The sequence below is a fragment of the Carcharhinus amblyrhynchos genome, chromosome 34, assembly GCF_965287045.1.
Source record: "Carcharhinus amblyrhynchos chromosome 34, sCarAmb.v2.hapA, whole genome shotgun sequence".
Taxonomy (NCBI): domain Eukaryota; kingdom Metazoa; phylum Chordata; class Chondrichthyes; order Carcharhiniformes; family Carcharhinidae; genus Carcharhinus; species Carcharhinus amblyrhynchos.
This window is the reverse complement of record NC_137357.1, coordinates 19,481,058-19,498,665: the sequence shown is the minus strand read 5'-3', so window position 1 is coordinate 19,498,665 and position 17,608 is coordinate 19,481,058. Positions and strand designations below refer to the sequence as shown.

Here is a 17,608-nt window from a genome sequence, read left to right as displayed (position 1 = left end):
CGTCACTGGTGGTTGTGCCTTGAGCTGACCGATCCCTTCCTGAACCTCTCCGTTTCGCTTTGTTTCCTGTTTAAGGTGTTCCTTAAACCAAGCTTTGGTCACCTGGCCTAATGTCTCTTCAGGTGTCTTGTGGTGAAGATTTTGCTGTGTGCAGCTCCTGCGCAGTACCTCGGGATGTTACAGATCCTATATAAATAGATGTTGTTGTTGCCGAATCCCTCATCCCATGCCTCTGTCACTTATAGACTTGACGAATCCAACTCTCTTCTGGCTGGGCCTCAGCATTCCACCCTTGGTAAACATGAGGTCATCAGAAATGCGACTGCTTGTGCCCTAATATAGCCATACAGTGCAGAAGAAAACCCTTCAGCCCGTCCAGTCTGCATCGACAATGTTGACCACTAAATGCACTGATCCCATTTTCCTGTGTTTGTCCCATATCCTGATCCAAATATTTTTCAAAGGTTATAAGATTTCCAGCCTCCACTCCCCTTCCCAGGCAGTGCATTGCAGATTCCCCCTCTGAGTGAAAAGATGTTTTCTCAAATTTTTGAATCTCCTGATCCTGATCTGAAAACGATGCCCCCCTCATGCTGGATCCCTCAACCAAGGGGAAACAGCTGCTCCCCACGCACTCTGTCCAGACCCCTCATAATCTTGTACACCTCAGTCATGTTCCCCCCCTCCTCAGCCTTCTCCTGCTCCAGAGAAAACAACCCAAGCCTATCCAGTCTCTCTTAATAGTTCAAATGCTGTGTTCCGGGCAGCATCCCAGTGAATCTCCTCTGTACCCCCTCCAGTAAAATCACATCCTTGCAACAGTGAGGTGACCAGAACTACACACAGTGCTCCAGCAGTGGCCTAACCAACACTCAGTACAACTCCAACGTTACCTTTTTGTCATATGCTCTCTGCCACGACTGATGAAAACAAGCACCCCGTATGCTGCCTTAACTATCTTGTTCGCGTGCTTCAAGTTTTAAAGTTTATTTATGAGTCACAAGTCAGGCTTACTTTAACACGGCAATGAAGTTACTGTCACCCCAGTCCACCGCCTGTTTGGGTACACTAAGGGAGAACTGAGCAAGGCCAATGCACCCTAACCGGCACGTCTCTCAGACTGTGGGAGGAAACGCACGCAGGGAGAACGTGCAGACTCTGCACAGACAGTGACCCGAGCAGGAAATCGAACCCTGGTCCCTGGCGCTGTGAAGCTGCAGCACTAACCACTGTGCGACCGTGCTGCCCTGTGCTCTGCTGACTTCAGGGGATAATTGGCCCAGGATTCTTCTGAGCTTCCCAGTGCCCTGCCCTTCATTAAATACTCCCTCGCCTTGTTTCTTCCTCCCAAGCGTGCCGCTGCAGGGTGAAGGCAGGACACGGGGAGGAAAGGCATTCAGAAGTTGACAGCTTGGAGAATGAGTCAGGTTAAGACTGCGTTTCCGTTGAGTGGTACATAGAACATAGAACGCTGGAGCACAAACAGGCCCTTCGGCCCAAAGTTGCACCGACCATATCCATACCTACCAGGCCTATCTATAACCCTCAATCCCATGTACTCATCCAGAAGTCTCTTAAAAGACCCCAGTGAGTTCGCCTCTACCACCACCGACGGCAGCCGATTCCACTCACTCACCACCCTCCGAGTGAAAAACATACCCCTGACATCTCATCTGTACTTGCTCCCCAGCACCTTAAACCTGTGTCCTCTCGTAGCGATCATTTCAGCCCTGGGAAATAGCCTCCGAGAATCCATCCTATCTATACCTCTCAATATTTTATAAACCGCTATCAGGTCACCTCTCAACCTTCGTCTCTCCAGGGAGAAGAGACCTAGCTCCCTCAACCTAAGGCATGCCTCCCAATACAGGCAACATCCTTGTAAATCTCCTCTGCACCCTCTCAATAGCTTCCACATCCTTCCTGCAGTGAGGTGACCAGAACTGCGCACAGTACTCCAAGTGGGGTCTGACAAGGGTCTTTTGCTTTTGCAGGTTACGCGTTCTTGCTGTTTCAGGAGGAGTGCTCAGTTCAGGTTCTGATTGACGCCTGCTTTCAAGATGATGGTAAACTCTATTTGTGCGTCTCGAGCCGCACAGTCAAGGACAAGCCGGTGAGCAAGGGAGTTGCGAACCTTTTAGACTGTGCGCTGTGCCTTGAGATTTCCGAGTTCGACATCCTGTTTCAATTAGAACACATTAATGGAAATGAATTCCACCCTCCTCAAGGGGAGCTGTAACTGCTGGGGATGGGCATCATTTTCATTTCCAATCCTGTACACTCTGTTCCAACTTCCTGTTCAGGTACAGCTCAGGTTAGATGCACTGTCCCATCAATGTGCAGAAGGTGATTTTTTTTTTGATTTATTATTCTGACATGTATTAGCATACAGTGAAAAGTATTTCTTGCGCACTATGCAGACAAAACATACCATTCGTAGAGTACATAGGGGAGAAAAGGAGAGAGTGCAGAATGTAGTGTTACAGTCATAGCTACGATGCAGAGAAAGATCAACTTAGTGCGAGGTAGCTCCGTTCAAAAGTCTGACAGCAGCAGGGAAGAAGCTGTTCTTGAGTTGATGGGTACGTGACCTCAGACTTTTGTATCTTTTTCCCGATTGAAGAAGGTGGCAGACACAATGTACGGGGTCCTTTTGCCGAGGCAGTGGGAAGTGTAGACAGAGTCAATGGATGGGAGGCTGGTTTGTCTAATGGATTGGGCTACATTCACAACCCTTTGTAGTTTTTTGTGATCTTGGTCAGAGCACGAGCCCATACCAAGCTGTGATATAACCAGATAGGATACTTCCTATGGTGCACCTGTAAAAATTGGTGAGCATTGTGGTGGATGTGCTGGATTTCCTGAGCCTCTTGAGAAAGTAGAGGCATTGATGGGCTTTCTTAACTATAGTTTGATTTGATTTATTATTGTCATATGTATTAGTAGACAGTGAAAAATATGGTTTCTTGCGTGCTGTGCAGACAAAACATACTGTTCATAGAGAAGGAAAGGAGAGAGTGCAGAATGTAGTGTTACAGTCAAAGCTAGGGTGGTCAGCTACGTGGCGAAAAACTGCAGCAGGTGACGGTGCAGAGGGACCTCGGGGTCCTTGTGCATGAGTCGCAAAAACCCAGCCTGCAGGTGCAGCAGGTGGTCAGGAAGGCGAATGGGATGCTGGCCTTTATAGCGAGGGGGATTGAATATAAAAGTAGGGAGGTCTTGCTGTGGCTGTATAGGGCATTGGTGAGGCCGCAGCTGGAGTACTGTGTGCAGTTTTGGTCGCCGCACCTGCGCAAGGATATTTTGGCCTTGGAGGGAGTGCAGAGGAGGTTTACTAGGCTGATGCTGGAGTTGAGGAGGTTGAGCTATGAGGAGAGGCTGAATAAACTAGGCTTGTACTCGTTAGAGTTTAGAAGAATGAGGGGAGATCTCATTGAGACATATAAGATGATGAATGGGATGGATAGGATAGAGGTGGAGAGATTCTTCCCGCTCAGAAAAGACAGTAGGGCTAGAGGGCACAGCCTCAGGATAAAGGGGGAGCGGTTTAGAATGGAGTTGAGGAGGAACTTCTTCACTCAAAGGGTGGTGAATCTGTGGAATTCTCTGCCCGTTGAAGTGGTGGAGGCTGCCTCGCTAAATATTTTTAAGACGCGGGTTGATGGGTTTTTGATAAGCGAGGGGATTAAGGGTTATGGGGAGAGGGCGGGAAAGTGGAACTGAGCCACGACAGATCAGCCATGATCTTATTGAATGGCGGGGCAGGCTTGAAGGGCCAGATGGCCTACTCCTGCTCCTATTTCTTATGTTCTTATGTTCTTAATGCAAGTGTTGGCATGGGGGGGGAAGCAGGACAGGTTGTTGGTGATCTGGACACCGAGAAACTTGAAGTTTGGTATAACATGAGAGTAGGACTTAGCCTATTATCACCCCAGTCATCCTGGGAAATCGTTGAATTTGGTAATGGTCCGTTTCTGTTTTAGGCTAAAATCAATTTGGTTTTGGATCGAGAACCCAGTTCAGGTGGTGGACGGACCAGTCAGCACTGGATTCCTGAGTGCAAGGCAGATCCCAACTTCTTCTTTTTAAACCCAAGTTTTAAGGGGTCACAGTTGAAAAAGGGGAACGTCTTCTCTCAGAAGGTTGCTGGTGTTCAGCACTCTGTTCCACAGTGGAGGCTGGGTCATTGAACAGATGTTTGTTTGAGTTTGTGGCTGGTGCGAACAAATAAACCTGTTGGTCTTTTACCTGGTGCTCTGAGACTTCTTGCTGGTTGAGTTTAAACAGATATTTGATTGACAAGGGAGTCAAGGGCTATGGGCGACAGGCAGGAAACTTGAAGTTAAGGACACAGCCAGGTGAGCCATGATATAACTACTTAGAAGAGTGGGCTCGAGGGGCCAAATGGACTACTCCTGTTCCAGTTTCTTTGGTTCTCGTTATTAGAAAGAATCAGTTGGTTTTGAGATGTCTGACATTTAGTTCTATTCCACTTCCAAAGGCTTGTATGGATGCGCGAGATGGTGATCTACGACTTGGGAACCTCCTCCTTTTCTGTCATTTTGATTTTTGCCTAACTGGTTCAGCTGTGTTCTCAAACAAATAGAATTTGAGTTCACCAACCATCCATTGCTGGTTTGAGTCACCTGTGACTGTTTGGCTGACTTTCTATGCTAAGGAGCCTCCGGGTTCCTGGATGATTTGCAATCCTTCAGCTCAGTCACACTCGCCACTGAGGGGAAGGAGTTGCTTCCAATCTTGGAGGTGCCAAGTGCATATTTGCGCGAGTACAAACTGGTGTTGGGGGTGGATAAGGGGACAGGAAGCTCAAATGGGGGTGTAAGGTAGGACTTGAAGCTTGCAAACGATCTGGTTTAGCCCCAGATAGGAGAAAGCAATAGAGTCACAAGCTGGGCAACCAAGGTTGTGGTGGGAACTCAATTGGTGTTGGGACCATTGTTCCTTATTTGCAACAGTGATGTAGATGAAGAAATTGAAGGCAAGTCTTATACAAGTACTTTCACAGCCACAGGACAGTCTGAACATGCTTTATAGACAATTAAGTCCTTTGGAAATTTTTGCTGCAATGTTGTCAATGCAGCAGTTATTTTGCACAGAGTAACTTCCCACAAACAACGCCATGTGATAATGATCAGAGGTCAGGTCAAGGTCTAAGCTGGGAGCTGTCTCCATGCTTGCTTCTACATGTGGCTCTGTTCAAAACTACACTGACCCCCAGGTGCAAGTCATGTCTCCTGTTCCATCTCTGTGGGGGCAGTACTGTATTCAGTCTCACAAAGAGCCACAGGTCTATTATCAAGCAAAAGTAAGGCGTGCTGCCAGGATTTGATTTGATTTGAGTGATTATTGTCATGTGTATTAACATACAGTGAAAAGTATTGCTGCTTGTGCGCTATAAAGACAAAGCAGACTGTTCATAGAGAAGGAAAGGAGAGAGTGCAGAATGTAGTGTCAGAGTCACAGCTAGGGTGTAGAGAAAGATCAACTTGATAAGATACGTTCAAAAGTCTGATGGTAGCAGGGAAGAAGCTGTTTTTCAGTCAATTGGTGCGTTATCTCAGACTTTTGGATCTTCTTCCTGTTGGAGGAAGGTAGAAGAGAGAATGTCCAGGGTGTGTGGAGTTCTTGATTCTGCTAGGTGCTTTTCTGAGGCAGCGGCAAGTACAGATGGAGTCAATCGATTATGTGATGGACTGGGCTACGCTTGCGACCCTTTGTAGTTTCTTGCGGTCTTGGGCAGAGCAGGAGCCGTACCAAGCTGCTGTTCCTCTCCTTCCATTAACTCCACCCATAGAATCCCTCCAGTGCGTAAGGAGGCCATTCGGCCCATCGTGTCTGCACCGGCCACAATCCCACCCAGGCCCTATCCCCGTAACCCCACATGTGTATCCTGCTAATCCCCCTGACACTAGGGTCAATTTTAGCACGGCCAATCAACCGAACCTGCACACCTTTGCACTGTGGGAGGAACCCCATGCAGACATGGGGACAATGTGCAAACTCCACACAGATAAGTGCGACTACATCATGCTGTTGCTTGACTAGTCTGTGAGACAGTTCTCTCAATTTTGGCATAAGCCCCAGATGTTAAGAAGGAGGACTTTGTAGGGATGATAGGGTTGGTTTTGCTGTTGTTGTTTCCAGTGCCCCTATCAATGCTGGCTGATCCGTCTGGTTTCAGTCCTTTTTGTTCCAAGACTGAGTGTCTTGCTTTCGAACCAGATGGGTTTTTATGACAATCAACAATAGTTTCATGGTCATCAGGGGACTTTTAATTCCAGATATTTGATTGAGTTTCAATACATTGCACCATTTGCCATGGTGGGATTTGAACCTGAGTCCCCAGAACATGATCCTGGCTGTCTTGGATGACTTGTCAAGTGACAATACCACTGTGCCACCACTTCCCCTTTATGTCTCAGAAGCAATTTTTTTGCCACTCATGTCCAATGAACGTTGAGTGTAACTGGAAAGAACCCAAGCCCAGGGGAGGGCACTTATCATCAATAGCAATCAGCTGACCGTGTAGTTTGGTTGATTTATATTGGTCCCACCTCACTTCACCTCCCCACCCCCGACCTTGCACTCCTTCCAGTCTGCCTGTGTTCCCCATTCATTCTCCCTTGCCTCGACTGTGCCCTTCCAATCCTCCCTCTCTGTGCTGTGGCAGTGCATTGCCCCAACTGGGCAGAGTGTGGATTTTACTCGCTCCGCCAAAAGGAGGGGCTTAAGATACTGCTGACCGATGGGCGTCTGATAGCACTGCTGTGGTTGGGCCGGGAACAGTGAAGAGCAGGAACTGAGCCCGGAATCATCCCAATCCGTTTGCCGCGGTTACGGGTTGACCAGTTCATCACCGGTGATGCCTTTCCTTTCTGGCTTCAGGTACAGATCAGACCCTGGAGTCTGAGTGACAGCGACTTTGTGCTGGACGGCTCACAACCTCTGGACCCCCGGAAGACTGTCTTTGTGGGAGGTGTCCCAAGACCACTCAAAGCTGGTAAATCATTGGTTACTTATTGTAGTTAAGTGGGGGGCGGGGGGGGGGGGGGGGGGGGGCGTCGGGCTGGTCCTTGCAAGACTGTGCCAACTTAGTTAGCTCACTCAAAAGGAAGAAGTCCTTTCTGCCCAAAGCCCAGATCAAGACTTGGTCAAACTCCACAGCAGGGTTGAAGTCTTGAAGATGTTGAAGGGTTGGATGGGTGGAAAAGTTGGCCAATGGATGCAGAGGATCAAACACAGTTGTACCATTTTTATTTCTCTCCTCTCTCTCGGTCAAGCTTTAGCCTTGATCAAACTTCTTGTTCTTGTGTTTTGGTGAAGGGATGCCTCAGACCTTTACCTGTCTCTGGTTGTGCAGGGTCTCCTGGATCATTCCTGACAAGTGTTAGTGTGAGCAATAATGTTCTGCCCACTAACCATGAGGTCCTTGCTGCAAATACCTGACATCAAATCTGGTTTACAGTTTGAATAATTAACCGGTTTGGATCTCACCGCTGACATAGTCAGTGTTTCTGTCAGCAGCTGTCACACAGAGGATTAAACACGGTTATGCAGTTTGTTTTCTCCTCTCTGTCACATGGCAATTTATTTACCACCCAGCATTCAACTCAGTTGTCCTGAGCCCAATATTCTGTTCCCCATTTCAAGACCACCCTGGCTATTTCGTTTCACCATGTATTGACACAGTTAGGTCACCAGAATACAACGAATGGAAGCAGGAGTTGGCTGCAAGCCTGCCCTGCCATTCAATGCAACCAAGGCAACGGGCACCAAGCAGCACATCTTGGGCTTCCAACAAGAAACAAATTGTACCAATCGGCTGAAGAAAGAGGCCATTCGGCCCATCAAGCCTGCGCCAACAACAATCGCACCCAAGGCCTAACCCTGTAACCCCACATATTTACCCTGCTATCCCCCTGACTCCATTAGGGGAAATTTAGCATGGCCAATCAACCTAACCTGGGGGTGCAGGTGGATGCCAAAATCAGTGGTCCGCCCATCGTAGGTAAATAATAAATTTGAGTTTGGCCTTGTTATCAACTTCTAATGGACGAGTCTCTGGGGGAGCAGATTTAGGACTGAGTTGAGGAGGAACTTGTTCACACAAAGGGTTGTGAATCTGTGGAATTCCCTGCCCAGTGAAGCAGTTGAGGCTCCCTCATTGAATGCTTTTAAGGCAAGGATAGATAAATTTTTGATCAGTAAAGGAATTGAGGGTTACGGTGAGCGGGTGGGTAAGTGGTGCTGAGTCCATGAAAAGATCAGCCATGATCTTATTGAATGGTGGAGCAGGCTCGAGGGGCCAGATGGCCCACTCCTGCTCCTAGTTCTTATGACCCTGATGATACACTGCCCATGCTGTAAGATGCAGCCAGGTGGGGGTGGACAGCCCATTTTCTTATCACTTACGTCTTTGCCGATCGCGGAGAGAACACTCTGAAGGTCAAATCTCATTTCTCCTACTCGTTCTCTTCCATACCCTCCCACCTTTCCCTGATGTACTCAAATGTCCAATAGAGGCAAAAAATCATGGATGCTGGAATCTGAAGCAAGAACAGAAAATGTTGGAAAATCTCAGCAGGTCTGACAGCATCTGTGGGGGGGCGGAGAGAGAGAGAGAGAATAGAGCCAACGTTTCAAGTCTGGATGACCCTTTGTCAAAGCTGACCAAGGGTCGGATGAAAGGTCATCCAGACTCAGAACATTGGCTCTATTCTTTTCTCTCTCTCTCTCTCTCTCTCTGCGCAGATGCTGTCAGACCTGCTGAGATTTTCCAGCATTCATCTGTTTATCTACCCAAACAGCCTCCTGGCCCAAGACCTTGGACTTCCCTGCTCTGGTGGTCCAGGGGTCCTCCTCTTCCTCTGCAGCCCTGGTAGTTGCCATTGACAGCTTCCTGGTGGCGCTGGCACTGATGGGAGAGGGCGAGGCTTCTCTCGCAACCCCCCCACCAGTGACGGACAGAATTCCCAGTTGGCCCTCGCTGAACCAGCCGACAGTGCTCAATGGCTGCAGCGTGTGGATGTCAACTGCAGTTTGTTTTGCAGGTTGGGGGGGGGGTGCGGGGTTGGGCGGATGCATGCTCTCTACCCTCCGTGCCAGATTACTCTCGCCCGTTGGTGAGTTCACGACACTGAGTTGAACAGAGGTCTGTATAAACACAGCAGAAGACCATTTGGAACCCACTTGATCTGTTGCCTGTGTAACTAAATGAACCAAGAAACATCCTGTAAAATGTTCATGACTTCTCACTGCAACAGAAAACCAGTCCCTTCAACAATGACTTCACATGCCTGTGTATTATGTCCACACAAATAGTACATAGCAGTAGCTTTTGTAACTTTTTGTACTTTTTGTAACTTCTGTAAGTTTGCACGTTCCCCCTGTGTCTGCGTGGGTTTCCTCCGGGTGCTCCAGTTTCCTTCCACAGTGCAAAGATGGGCGGTTTTGGTTGATTGGCCATGCTAAATTGATCCTAGTGTCAGGGAGATTGGGCAGGGTGAATATGTGGGGTTACAGGAATAGGGCCTGGGTAGGATTGTGGCTGATGCAGATTTGATGGGCTGAATGGCCTCCTTCTGCAGAGATTCTGTGGACTAAAGCTTTTGGAGTGTCCTCGTTAAATTCTGAGGCTGATCTGGGACACACCTCTGTCTCAACCTTTGCCTCAGTGACTTCTGAAGTTGAAGCTCAAGACTGGTGGACAAGGCCATCTCATCCCAGCTGTTCTGTCTTGATCCGGTCCAGCAGGAGAGGAGATGCTCCCCCAGCCGTGATGAAGGAAGGGCAGAGAATTAATGAGTTATGATGTTGTGCAGGCTAGGCACAAGGGTCTTGTTGGAAATAGGAGAGATCTTGGGAGGATATTGGAAGGAAGGGATGGGCAAGGTAGACACTCAGACAACCAACTTGGAGAATAGCTGCCATCCTTTAGGATCCTGGCCACAGAGAAGGAACTCGCTGTGTGAGACTGGAGCGTGTCAACCTTCCATCATTCTCACTTTTAGTCCATGAGGTTTTTGGTTCAGTTGACAGCATCCCTGCCTAATCACAGTCCAAGTCTTAGAATCCTACAGGAGGAGGCCATTCAAACTGTACCGACCACAATCCCTGCCAGACCCTATTCTCATAACCCCTGGTATTTCGCATAGCCAGTCCACCTAACCCGTAATCCTTTTTGGAAACCGGAGCACCCGGAGGAAACCCACGCAGACACAGGGAGAATGTGCAAACTCCACACAGACAGTGACCCAAGACCAGGAGTTGAACCCAGTCCCCGACTAACCATTGTGCCACTGCGTCGCCATGGAGAGAACTTGCATGATGTGGTTCAGACAAGTGGATAATCAGCCTGTTAGCCCTTCTGGAAATGTTGGGGAGGGAAAACAAGTGTGTGAAACTCTGACACAAAGGAACCAACTTCATGGATCAACGTGTGAAGCCGGTATCCAAGTCTCCTATTCTGTACGTTACATTTCTCATTCTATGCTGGCGAAACCAATGGGATATGGTTGTGGGGAATTGGTGGGGAGGGGAGATAGCTAGGTCCTTGATTAACAAGAGGATCAGGAATAATGGCGACGAGAACAACATCAGTCATGATTGAATGGCAGAGCAGACTCGATGGGCCGAGTGGCCTCATTCTGCTCCTAGGTCTTATGGGCTGCAGTGGGGGAGGGTGGGGTGGCACTGTTACCATGTTTGCTTGGTTAAATGCTGTGAGTTTGCCATTGCAGTGGAGCTTGCCATGATCATGGACCAGTTGTACGGAGGAGTTTGCTATGCTGGCATCGACACTGACCCCGAGCTGAAATACCCCAAAGGAGCGGGCAGGGTGGCCTTTGCCAATCAGCAGAGCTACATCGCAGCTATCAGCGCTCGGTTCATCCAGCTCCAACATCGGGACATCGACAAGCGGGTAAGAGGACCTGGGTGCATCCGGTTTGGGGATCGTTTTCCCCCGTACCACAGCTGAAGGGGGAAATAGGGTGGCACGGTGGTTAGCACTGCTGCGTCACAGCGCCAGGGACCCCGGGTTTGACCCCCGGCTTGGCTCACTGTCTGTGTGGAGTTTGCACATTGTCCGCGTGGGTTCCCTCCGGAGGGCTCCAGTTTCCTCCCACAGTCTGGAACACGTGCTGGTGAGGTGGATTGGCCATGCTAAATTAACCCTTGTGTCGGAGGGGTTAGCAGGGTAAGTATGGGAAGTTACGGGAATAGGGCATGGGTGGGATTGTGATCGGTGCAGACTCGATGGCAGCCGAATCGGTGCTCACTGCTGAGATGTAGGGACGGTGTGAGCGTGGCTCTGAGTAAGGGGCAGGTTCTTTTGAGGCTGAGGTGAGAGGAGGAACTTCCCTACTCGGAGGATGGTGAATTTTAGAAACGCAGAGGGCCTTGGAAGCTCAAACACCAAGCATGTTCAGGATGGATTTCTGGATGGGATGTGGGGATAATGGGGGATGGGGAAATGGCACAAGATCAGCTGTTTGAATGGTGGAGCAGGGTCGAATGGCCTCCTGCTCCCAAGGCCCACATCCCAATCCACAGCAAGCTTCCCCCGAACAACAATGTGCTAGTGAACCAGATCATCTGTTAGTGAAGCAGGTGACTGAGGGATAGATATTGGCGTCAGATCCCTGAGAGAACCTTGCTGTTCACATTGATAAAATATTGCATCTCTTGTAAACGTTGGAGAGGACCTCACTTCAACAGCATGGGTGGGCAAAAAAGGGAGAAACTCCCTCCTGGAATGGGTGGGTGAATCAGCAGAGCGTTGTGTGTGTTTAATCTGACTGGCCAAAGATTCAACGAGGGGAGATGGAGAGAATCTTTATCTTCCCAAGTAGTGAGCTGTGATCTGGAGTTGACTGACCATAAGGGTGGGAGAGGCAACTTGAGCAGTACTGTTCAAAGGTGCACGGTGCAACAGTGGGTTAGCAGTGCTGCCTCTCAGCACTGGGGATCCGGGTTCAATTCCTGGCTTGGGTCACTGTCTGTGTGGAGTCTGCATGTTCTCCCCATGTCTGCGTGGGTTTCCTCCCACAGTCCGAAATATGTGCTGGGTAGATGGATTGGCCGTGCTAAATTCTCCCTCTGTGTGCCCCAGCAGGCACCGGAGTGTAGCAACCAGCAGATTTTCACAGTAGTTTCATTGCAGTGTTAACGTAAGCCTACTCGTGACACCAATAAATAAATATAAAAAAATTGTAAAAATTTAAAGGGGGGGAATAATTGGAGGGAAGGAGTGTGTTTAGTAAAGTTTCTATATTCGTCACACAGAGCCATCAAGGTTTACAGCATGGAAACAGGCCCTTCAGCCCAACTTGTCCTCGCTGCCCTTTTTTTAAACCCCTAAGCTAATCCCAATTGCCCGCATTGTGCCCATATCCCTCTATACCCATCTTACCCACGTAACTATCAAAACGCTTTTTAAAAGACAAAATTGTACCCCCTTTACTACTACCTCTGGCAGCTTGTTCCAGACACTCACCACCCTCTATGTGGGAAAAAAAATTGCCCCTCTGGACACTTCTGTATCTCTCCCCTCTCACCTTAAACCCATGCCCTCTTGTTAGACTCCCCTCCCATTGGGAAAAGATATTGACTATCTCGCTGATCTCTGGCCCTCATTATCTTATAGACCTCTATAAGATCACCCCTCAGTCTCCTACACTCCAGAGACAAAAGTCCCAGTCTATCCAGCCTCTCCTTACAACTCAATCCATCAAGTCCCACATGTAAGACTTCATTGCAGTCACTGTGAAATTTCCCCCAGTCACCACACTCGGGTGCCTGTTCAGACCAATGCTCCTAACCAGCATGTCTTTCAGATTGGCAGGAAACTGGAGCACCTGGACGAAACCCACGCAGATATGGGGAGAACATGCAGACTCCACAGTGATCCCATGCCAGGAATCGAACCCGGGTCCCTGGTGCTGTGAGACAGCAGTGCTAACCACTGTGCCACCCACGGGGATGAATTGGCTTGCTCTTGGAGCAGGAGTAGGCCATATGGCCCCTCGAGCCTGCTCTGCCATTCAATAAGATCATGGCTGATCTTTTCGTGGACTCAGCTCCACTTACCCACCCGCTCACCAGAACCCTTAATTCCTTTACTGTTCAAAAATGTATCTATCCTTGCCTTAAAAACATTCAATGAGGGAACCTCAACTGATTCACTGGGCAGGGAATTCCACAGATTCACAACCCTTTGTGTGAAGAAGTTCCTCCTCAACTCAGTCCTAAATCTGCTCCCCCTTATTTTGAGGCCATGCCCCCTAGTTCTAGTTTCACCCGCCAGTGGAAACAACTTCCCTGTTTCTATCTTATCTATGCCCTTCGTAATCTTACATGTTTCTATAAGATCTCCCCTCATTCTTCTGAATTCCAATGAGTATAGTCCTAGTCTACTCAGTCTCTCCTCATAAGCCAACCCTCTCAACTCCGGAATCAACCTAGTGAATCTCCTCTGCACCCCATCCAGTGTCAGGATATCCTTTCTCAAATAAGGAGATCAAAACTGTACACAGTACTCCAGGTGTGGCCTCACCAGCACCTTATACAGCTGCAACATAACCTCGCTGTTTTTAAACTCTATCCCTTCAGCAATGAAGGACAAAATTCCATTTGCCGCCTTAATTACCTGCAAACCAACTCGAGATTCCTGCACAAGGACACCCAGGTCCCTCTGCACAGCAGCATGCTGCAGTTGTTTACCATTTAAATGATAGTCCATTTTGCTGTTGTCCCTACAAAATGGATGACCTTACATTTTACCAACATTGTACTCCATCTGCCAGACCCTCACCCACTCACTGAGACTTTCCATATCCTTGTGTAGACTTTCAGCATCCTCTGCACACTTTGCTCTGCCACCCATCTTAGTGTCAGTTTTGACACAGAGTTGGTGCAGGCAATACCAGGAGATTACATGTTCTGCTGCACTTGGCTCCCCTTGTCCACCCCTCCCCCAAACCAAACATGGAGGGTTGCGTGCCCTTGTCCCAGTCTGGAATCTGAGCTGCAGACTGCCACGAGAGGGCGGGTGTGTGTGTGTGTGTTGTGTGTGTGTATATGAGCACAGTCAGTAGGAGCTGGGGCGGGAGGTGCTTAAAACCACCGAATGGGGAGATTGACAATTGAAACATTGGGTTTGAGTTATCGACAAACCCACCCCGCTCCACCCAGCCGATATCCAATAAAAATCACACAAATTGGGGCAGGCTTTGCCTTGTTGGTGATGACGAAGACTGTGGTTTGCTGACATGACGGTACTTCGCAGTAATGTGTTGCATTGAAGCATGCTGGAACTTCAGAGAGTCCAGATAAGGAGCTATATTAAGAGAAGTAGTTATTTATGTTCGGGAGATGTTGGACAGAATGAGCACGCCTGCACTAACTCCTGGCAGCTCCTTATGTTCTCGGCTGGTGCAGGGCCGCCCTCTGGTGGCTATCAGCAGATGAAGCAAGCAGCTTTGAAGAGTGAGATTTTAACTCTTGCAGTGGGTGGTGGGTCAGAGTTCCCTCAGCTGGTGGTGCTGGGCAATGGCATGTCAAAAACAGTAGGAAAGGCTGGGAAAGGGAAATGATTCCTTGCGATCACTGTCCAGAAAGGTACACGGTTACTGAGGCGAACTGTGTCTGAGTATCTAATGTTCTGATCAGTGCCGTAAGAAGCAGGTTTATTTGGTAGCAAACGTGGCGTTTGCTACCAAATAAACTGTTGGACTTTAACCTGGTGCTGTGACACTTCTTACTGTGTTTACCCCAGTCCAACGCCAGCATCTCTACATCATGATGAGTGCAGCCACTCTTGTGGTCCTCTTTCTGGACAGTCTCAAGTTCGCTCCTGCCTTGCCTCTTCAGTGGTTTGAGAGGACCATCCTCTTCCAGGCACGGTGGCGCAGTGGTTGCCCCCTCGTTCTAGTTTCACCCACCAGTGGAAACAACTTCCCTGCTTCTATCTTATTTATTCCTTTCATAATCTTACATGTTTCTATGAGATCTCCCCTCATTCTTCTGAATTCCAGTGAGTATAGTCCCAGTCTACTCAGTCTGTCCTCATAAACCAACCCTTCAACTCTGGAATCAACCTAGTGAATCTCTTCTGCACCCCCTCCAGTGCCAGTATATCCTTTGTCAAGTAAGGAGACCAAAACTGTACACAGTACTCCAGGTGTGGCCTCACCAGCTCCTTATACAGCTGCAACATAACCTCGCTGTTTTTAAACTCCATCCTGCTCCTTCACAGCGCCAGGGGCCTGGGTTCAATTCTGGCCTTGGATGACTGTCTGTGTGGAGTTTGCATGTTCTCCCCATGTCTGTGGTTCCCTCCCACACTCCAAAGATAGTCATATAAGTTTACAGCATGGAGACAGGCCCTTCAGCTCAACTTGTCCGTGTCGCCCTCTTTTGTTTTTAAACCACAAAGCTAGTTCCATTTGCCTGCATTTGGCCCATATCCCTCTGTACCCACGTAACTGTCTAAATGCTTTCTAAAAGACAAAATTGTACCCGCCTCTGGCAGCTTGTTCTAGACACTCACCACCCTCTGTGTGAAAAGATTGCCCCTCTGGACACTTACTTATTTCTCCCCCTTGTGAGTTAGGCTGATTGGCCGTGCTAAATTGACCCTCAGTGTCAGGAAGACTTTGCAGGGTAAATGTGTGGGGTTACATAGAACATAGAATCCCTGCAGCGCAGAAGGAGGCCATTCAGCCCATTGAGAATGCACTGACCACAATCCCACCCAGGCTCTGTTTCCTTCACCCCACATATTTACCCTGCTAATCTCCCTGACACCAGGGTCAATTTGGCATGGCCAATCAACCTAACCTGCACATCTTTGGTTGTGGGGATCGAGCCTGGGTGGGATAGTGGTCAGTGCCGACTCGATGGGCCAGTGCGCTGCAGGAATTCAGTGATGACCGCATCTTGCCGCCAATGAGATTGAAAAGAGAAATCTGCCAAGTGGTAATGGCTTAGGGCTAAGGGTTGGGGGAGCGAGGGAGGAGGAGGAAAGGTCTCACTGAGTTCTCTTTTTGCCTTCTCTCTCTCTGGCCAGGTGGAGGTGAAGCCCTACGTCTTGGTGGACCAGCTGTGCGACGAGTGCCAGGGCGCCCACTGCAACGGCAAGTTCGCCCCCTTCTTCTGCGCCAACATCACGTGCCTGCAGTACTACTGCGACTACTGCTGGAACAGCATCCACTCCCAGGCCGGTCGCGAGTACCACAAGCCACTGGTGAAAGAGGGCGGAGAGAGGCTGCGACAGCTCCCGTTCCGCTGGAGCTGAGCGCAGCTCCTGTCCCTCCCTTGCCGCCTTTTCCTTTTCGGGAGGGAGGGGTGGGTGGGGGGGGGTGGGGGAAGGTGACGCCAAGCTGTGGAACCCACGGATCAATATTTAGTGGCTATTTGTTAACCTGCCGTTCCTTTATCTAAAAGTGTTTGTGCACAGAATTTCAGACCCAATATATCTTTGTTTAAAAAAAAAAATCTGGCTTTGCCTGTTCACCCATCTTGTTAGCGCAGATGTATAAATGAAGGTGTAATAAGTGTTCTTTTTTTTTTGCGGTTCTCCACCGATGAAATTATTATTATTTTTTTTTCCCCTTTTCTGGTCAGGGGTGAGCAACGTAATTGTTAAATGCACAGAGCAGGGTGAGTCTGGGTCCGGGGAGGGGTGTTGATGGTGCGGTCGGTGGTGTGTGGTACCGAGTGGTGACTGGGTGTGAGGTGTCAGGGTCTTGAGGGTGGTCGTGTGTGGGTGTTATGTGTTGAGTGGTGCGGGGATATGTCAGCGGAGCGTGCTGGGAAGTTGCAGTGCCCGGGGGACGGATGGGCGAGAAGGGCAAGCGTTTCGATCTTTCCCTCCGGTGTTGGGGGGGGGGGGGGGGGGGGGGCAGATAGGGAGGGGTTTCTATAATTTTTCTTTTTAATTATTATTATTATTATTGTCGGGTTTCTGTAGAGTGGGAATTCCAAGCCAGCCTTGTGCTCACTTCGCATCATCTCTCCTCTTCCCTCCGCCTAAACGTCACTCGGTGAAGGTCGGTTTTCACCGACACGAGGAAGACTCGGTCGGCACTGAGCGAAGCCAGAGAGCCCTCGGGCTGAAAGAATGGGTGGGGTTTGTCAATGCAGCACCTGACGGCCCAAGGGGTGGGTCAGCGATTTCTCCCGATCCCCCCCCCCCCCCCCCCCCCCACACACGCACACACACACACGTGTGCGTAACACCTCTGGGATGTGTCTCACTGGGGGCACTCCAGTCCAAGGATTTGGACCGAGTATAATTCCCCTCCCACAAAAGGTGACCACAAGGGGTCGTGCTCAGGTGAGCAGCGGACGGTCAGCAGTATTTTCCACGGTTGAGCTGTGTCTATTTTGGTGGGACGTCCTGGGATGAGGCGGAAGCAGTGGGTGCAGAGGGTACTGAAAGTTGGGAAAAAAAAAACGCATACAAAAACCTGAGGAGAGGATGGATAAACTATGATGGAGAGAGGTTAACCATTCTTCATAGCTAATCTGCTGTGTGCGTCTGAAGTATTTTGTTTGTATGTTTAGTTGTGTTGCACAGGGTTTT

General features: G+C 49.3%; 1 protein-coding gene across 1 annotated transcript in view; it reads left to right on the top strand.

Annotated features, from left to right (window-relative positions):
- The window catches only part of LOC145361176 (cytoplasmic polyadenylation element-binding protein 2-like), a 49,994-nt gene extending 33,645 nt beyond the window's left edge, over positions 1–16,349 (top strand). The window contains exons 5-8 of the mRNA XM_080216797.1: positions 1,995–2,113; positions 6,907–7,021; positions 10,761–10,942; positions 16,091–16,349. Of these exons, the coding sequence (XP_080072923.1) occupies positions 1,995–2,113; positions 6,907–7,021; positions 10,761–10,942; positions 16,091–16,318 (644 nt within the window). The 3' untranslated portion in view covers positions 16,319–16,349. The remainder of the gene's footprint in view (positions 1–1,994; positions 2,114–6,906; positions 7,022–10,760; positions 10,943–16,090) is intronic.
- The last annotated feature ends 1,259 nt before the right edge of the window (positions 16,350–17,608 follow it).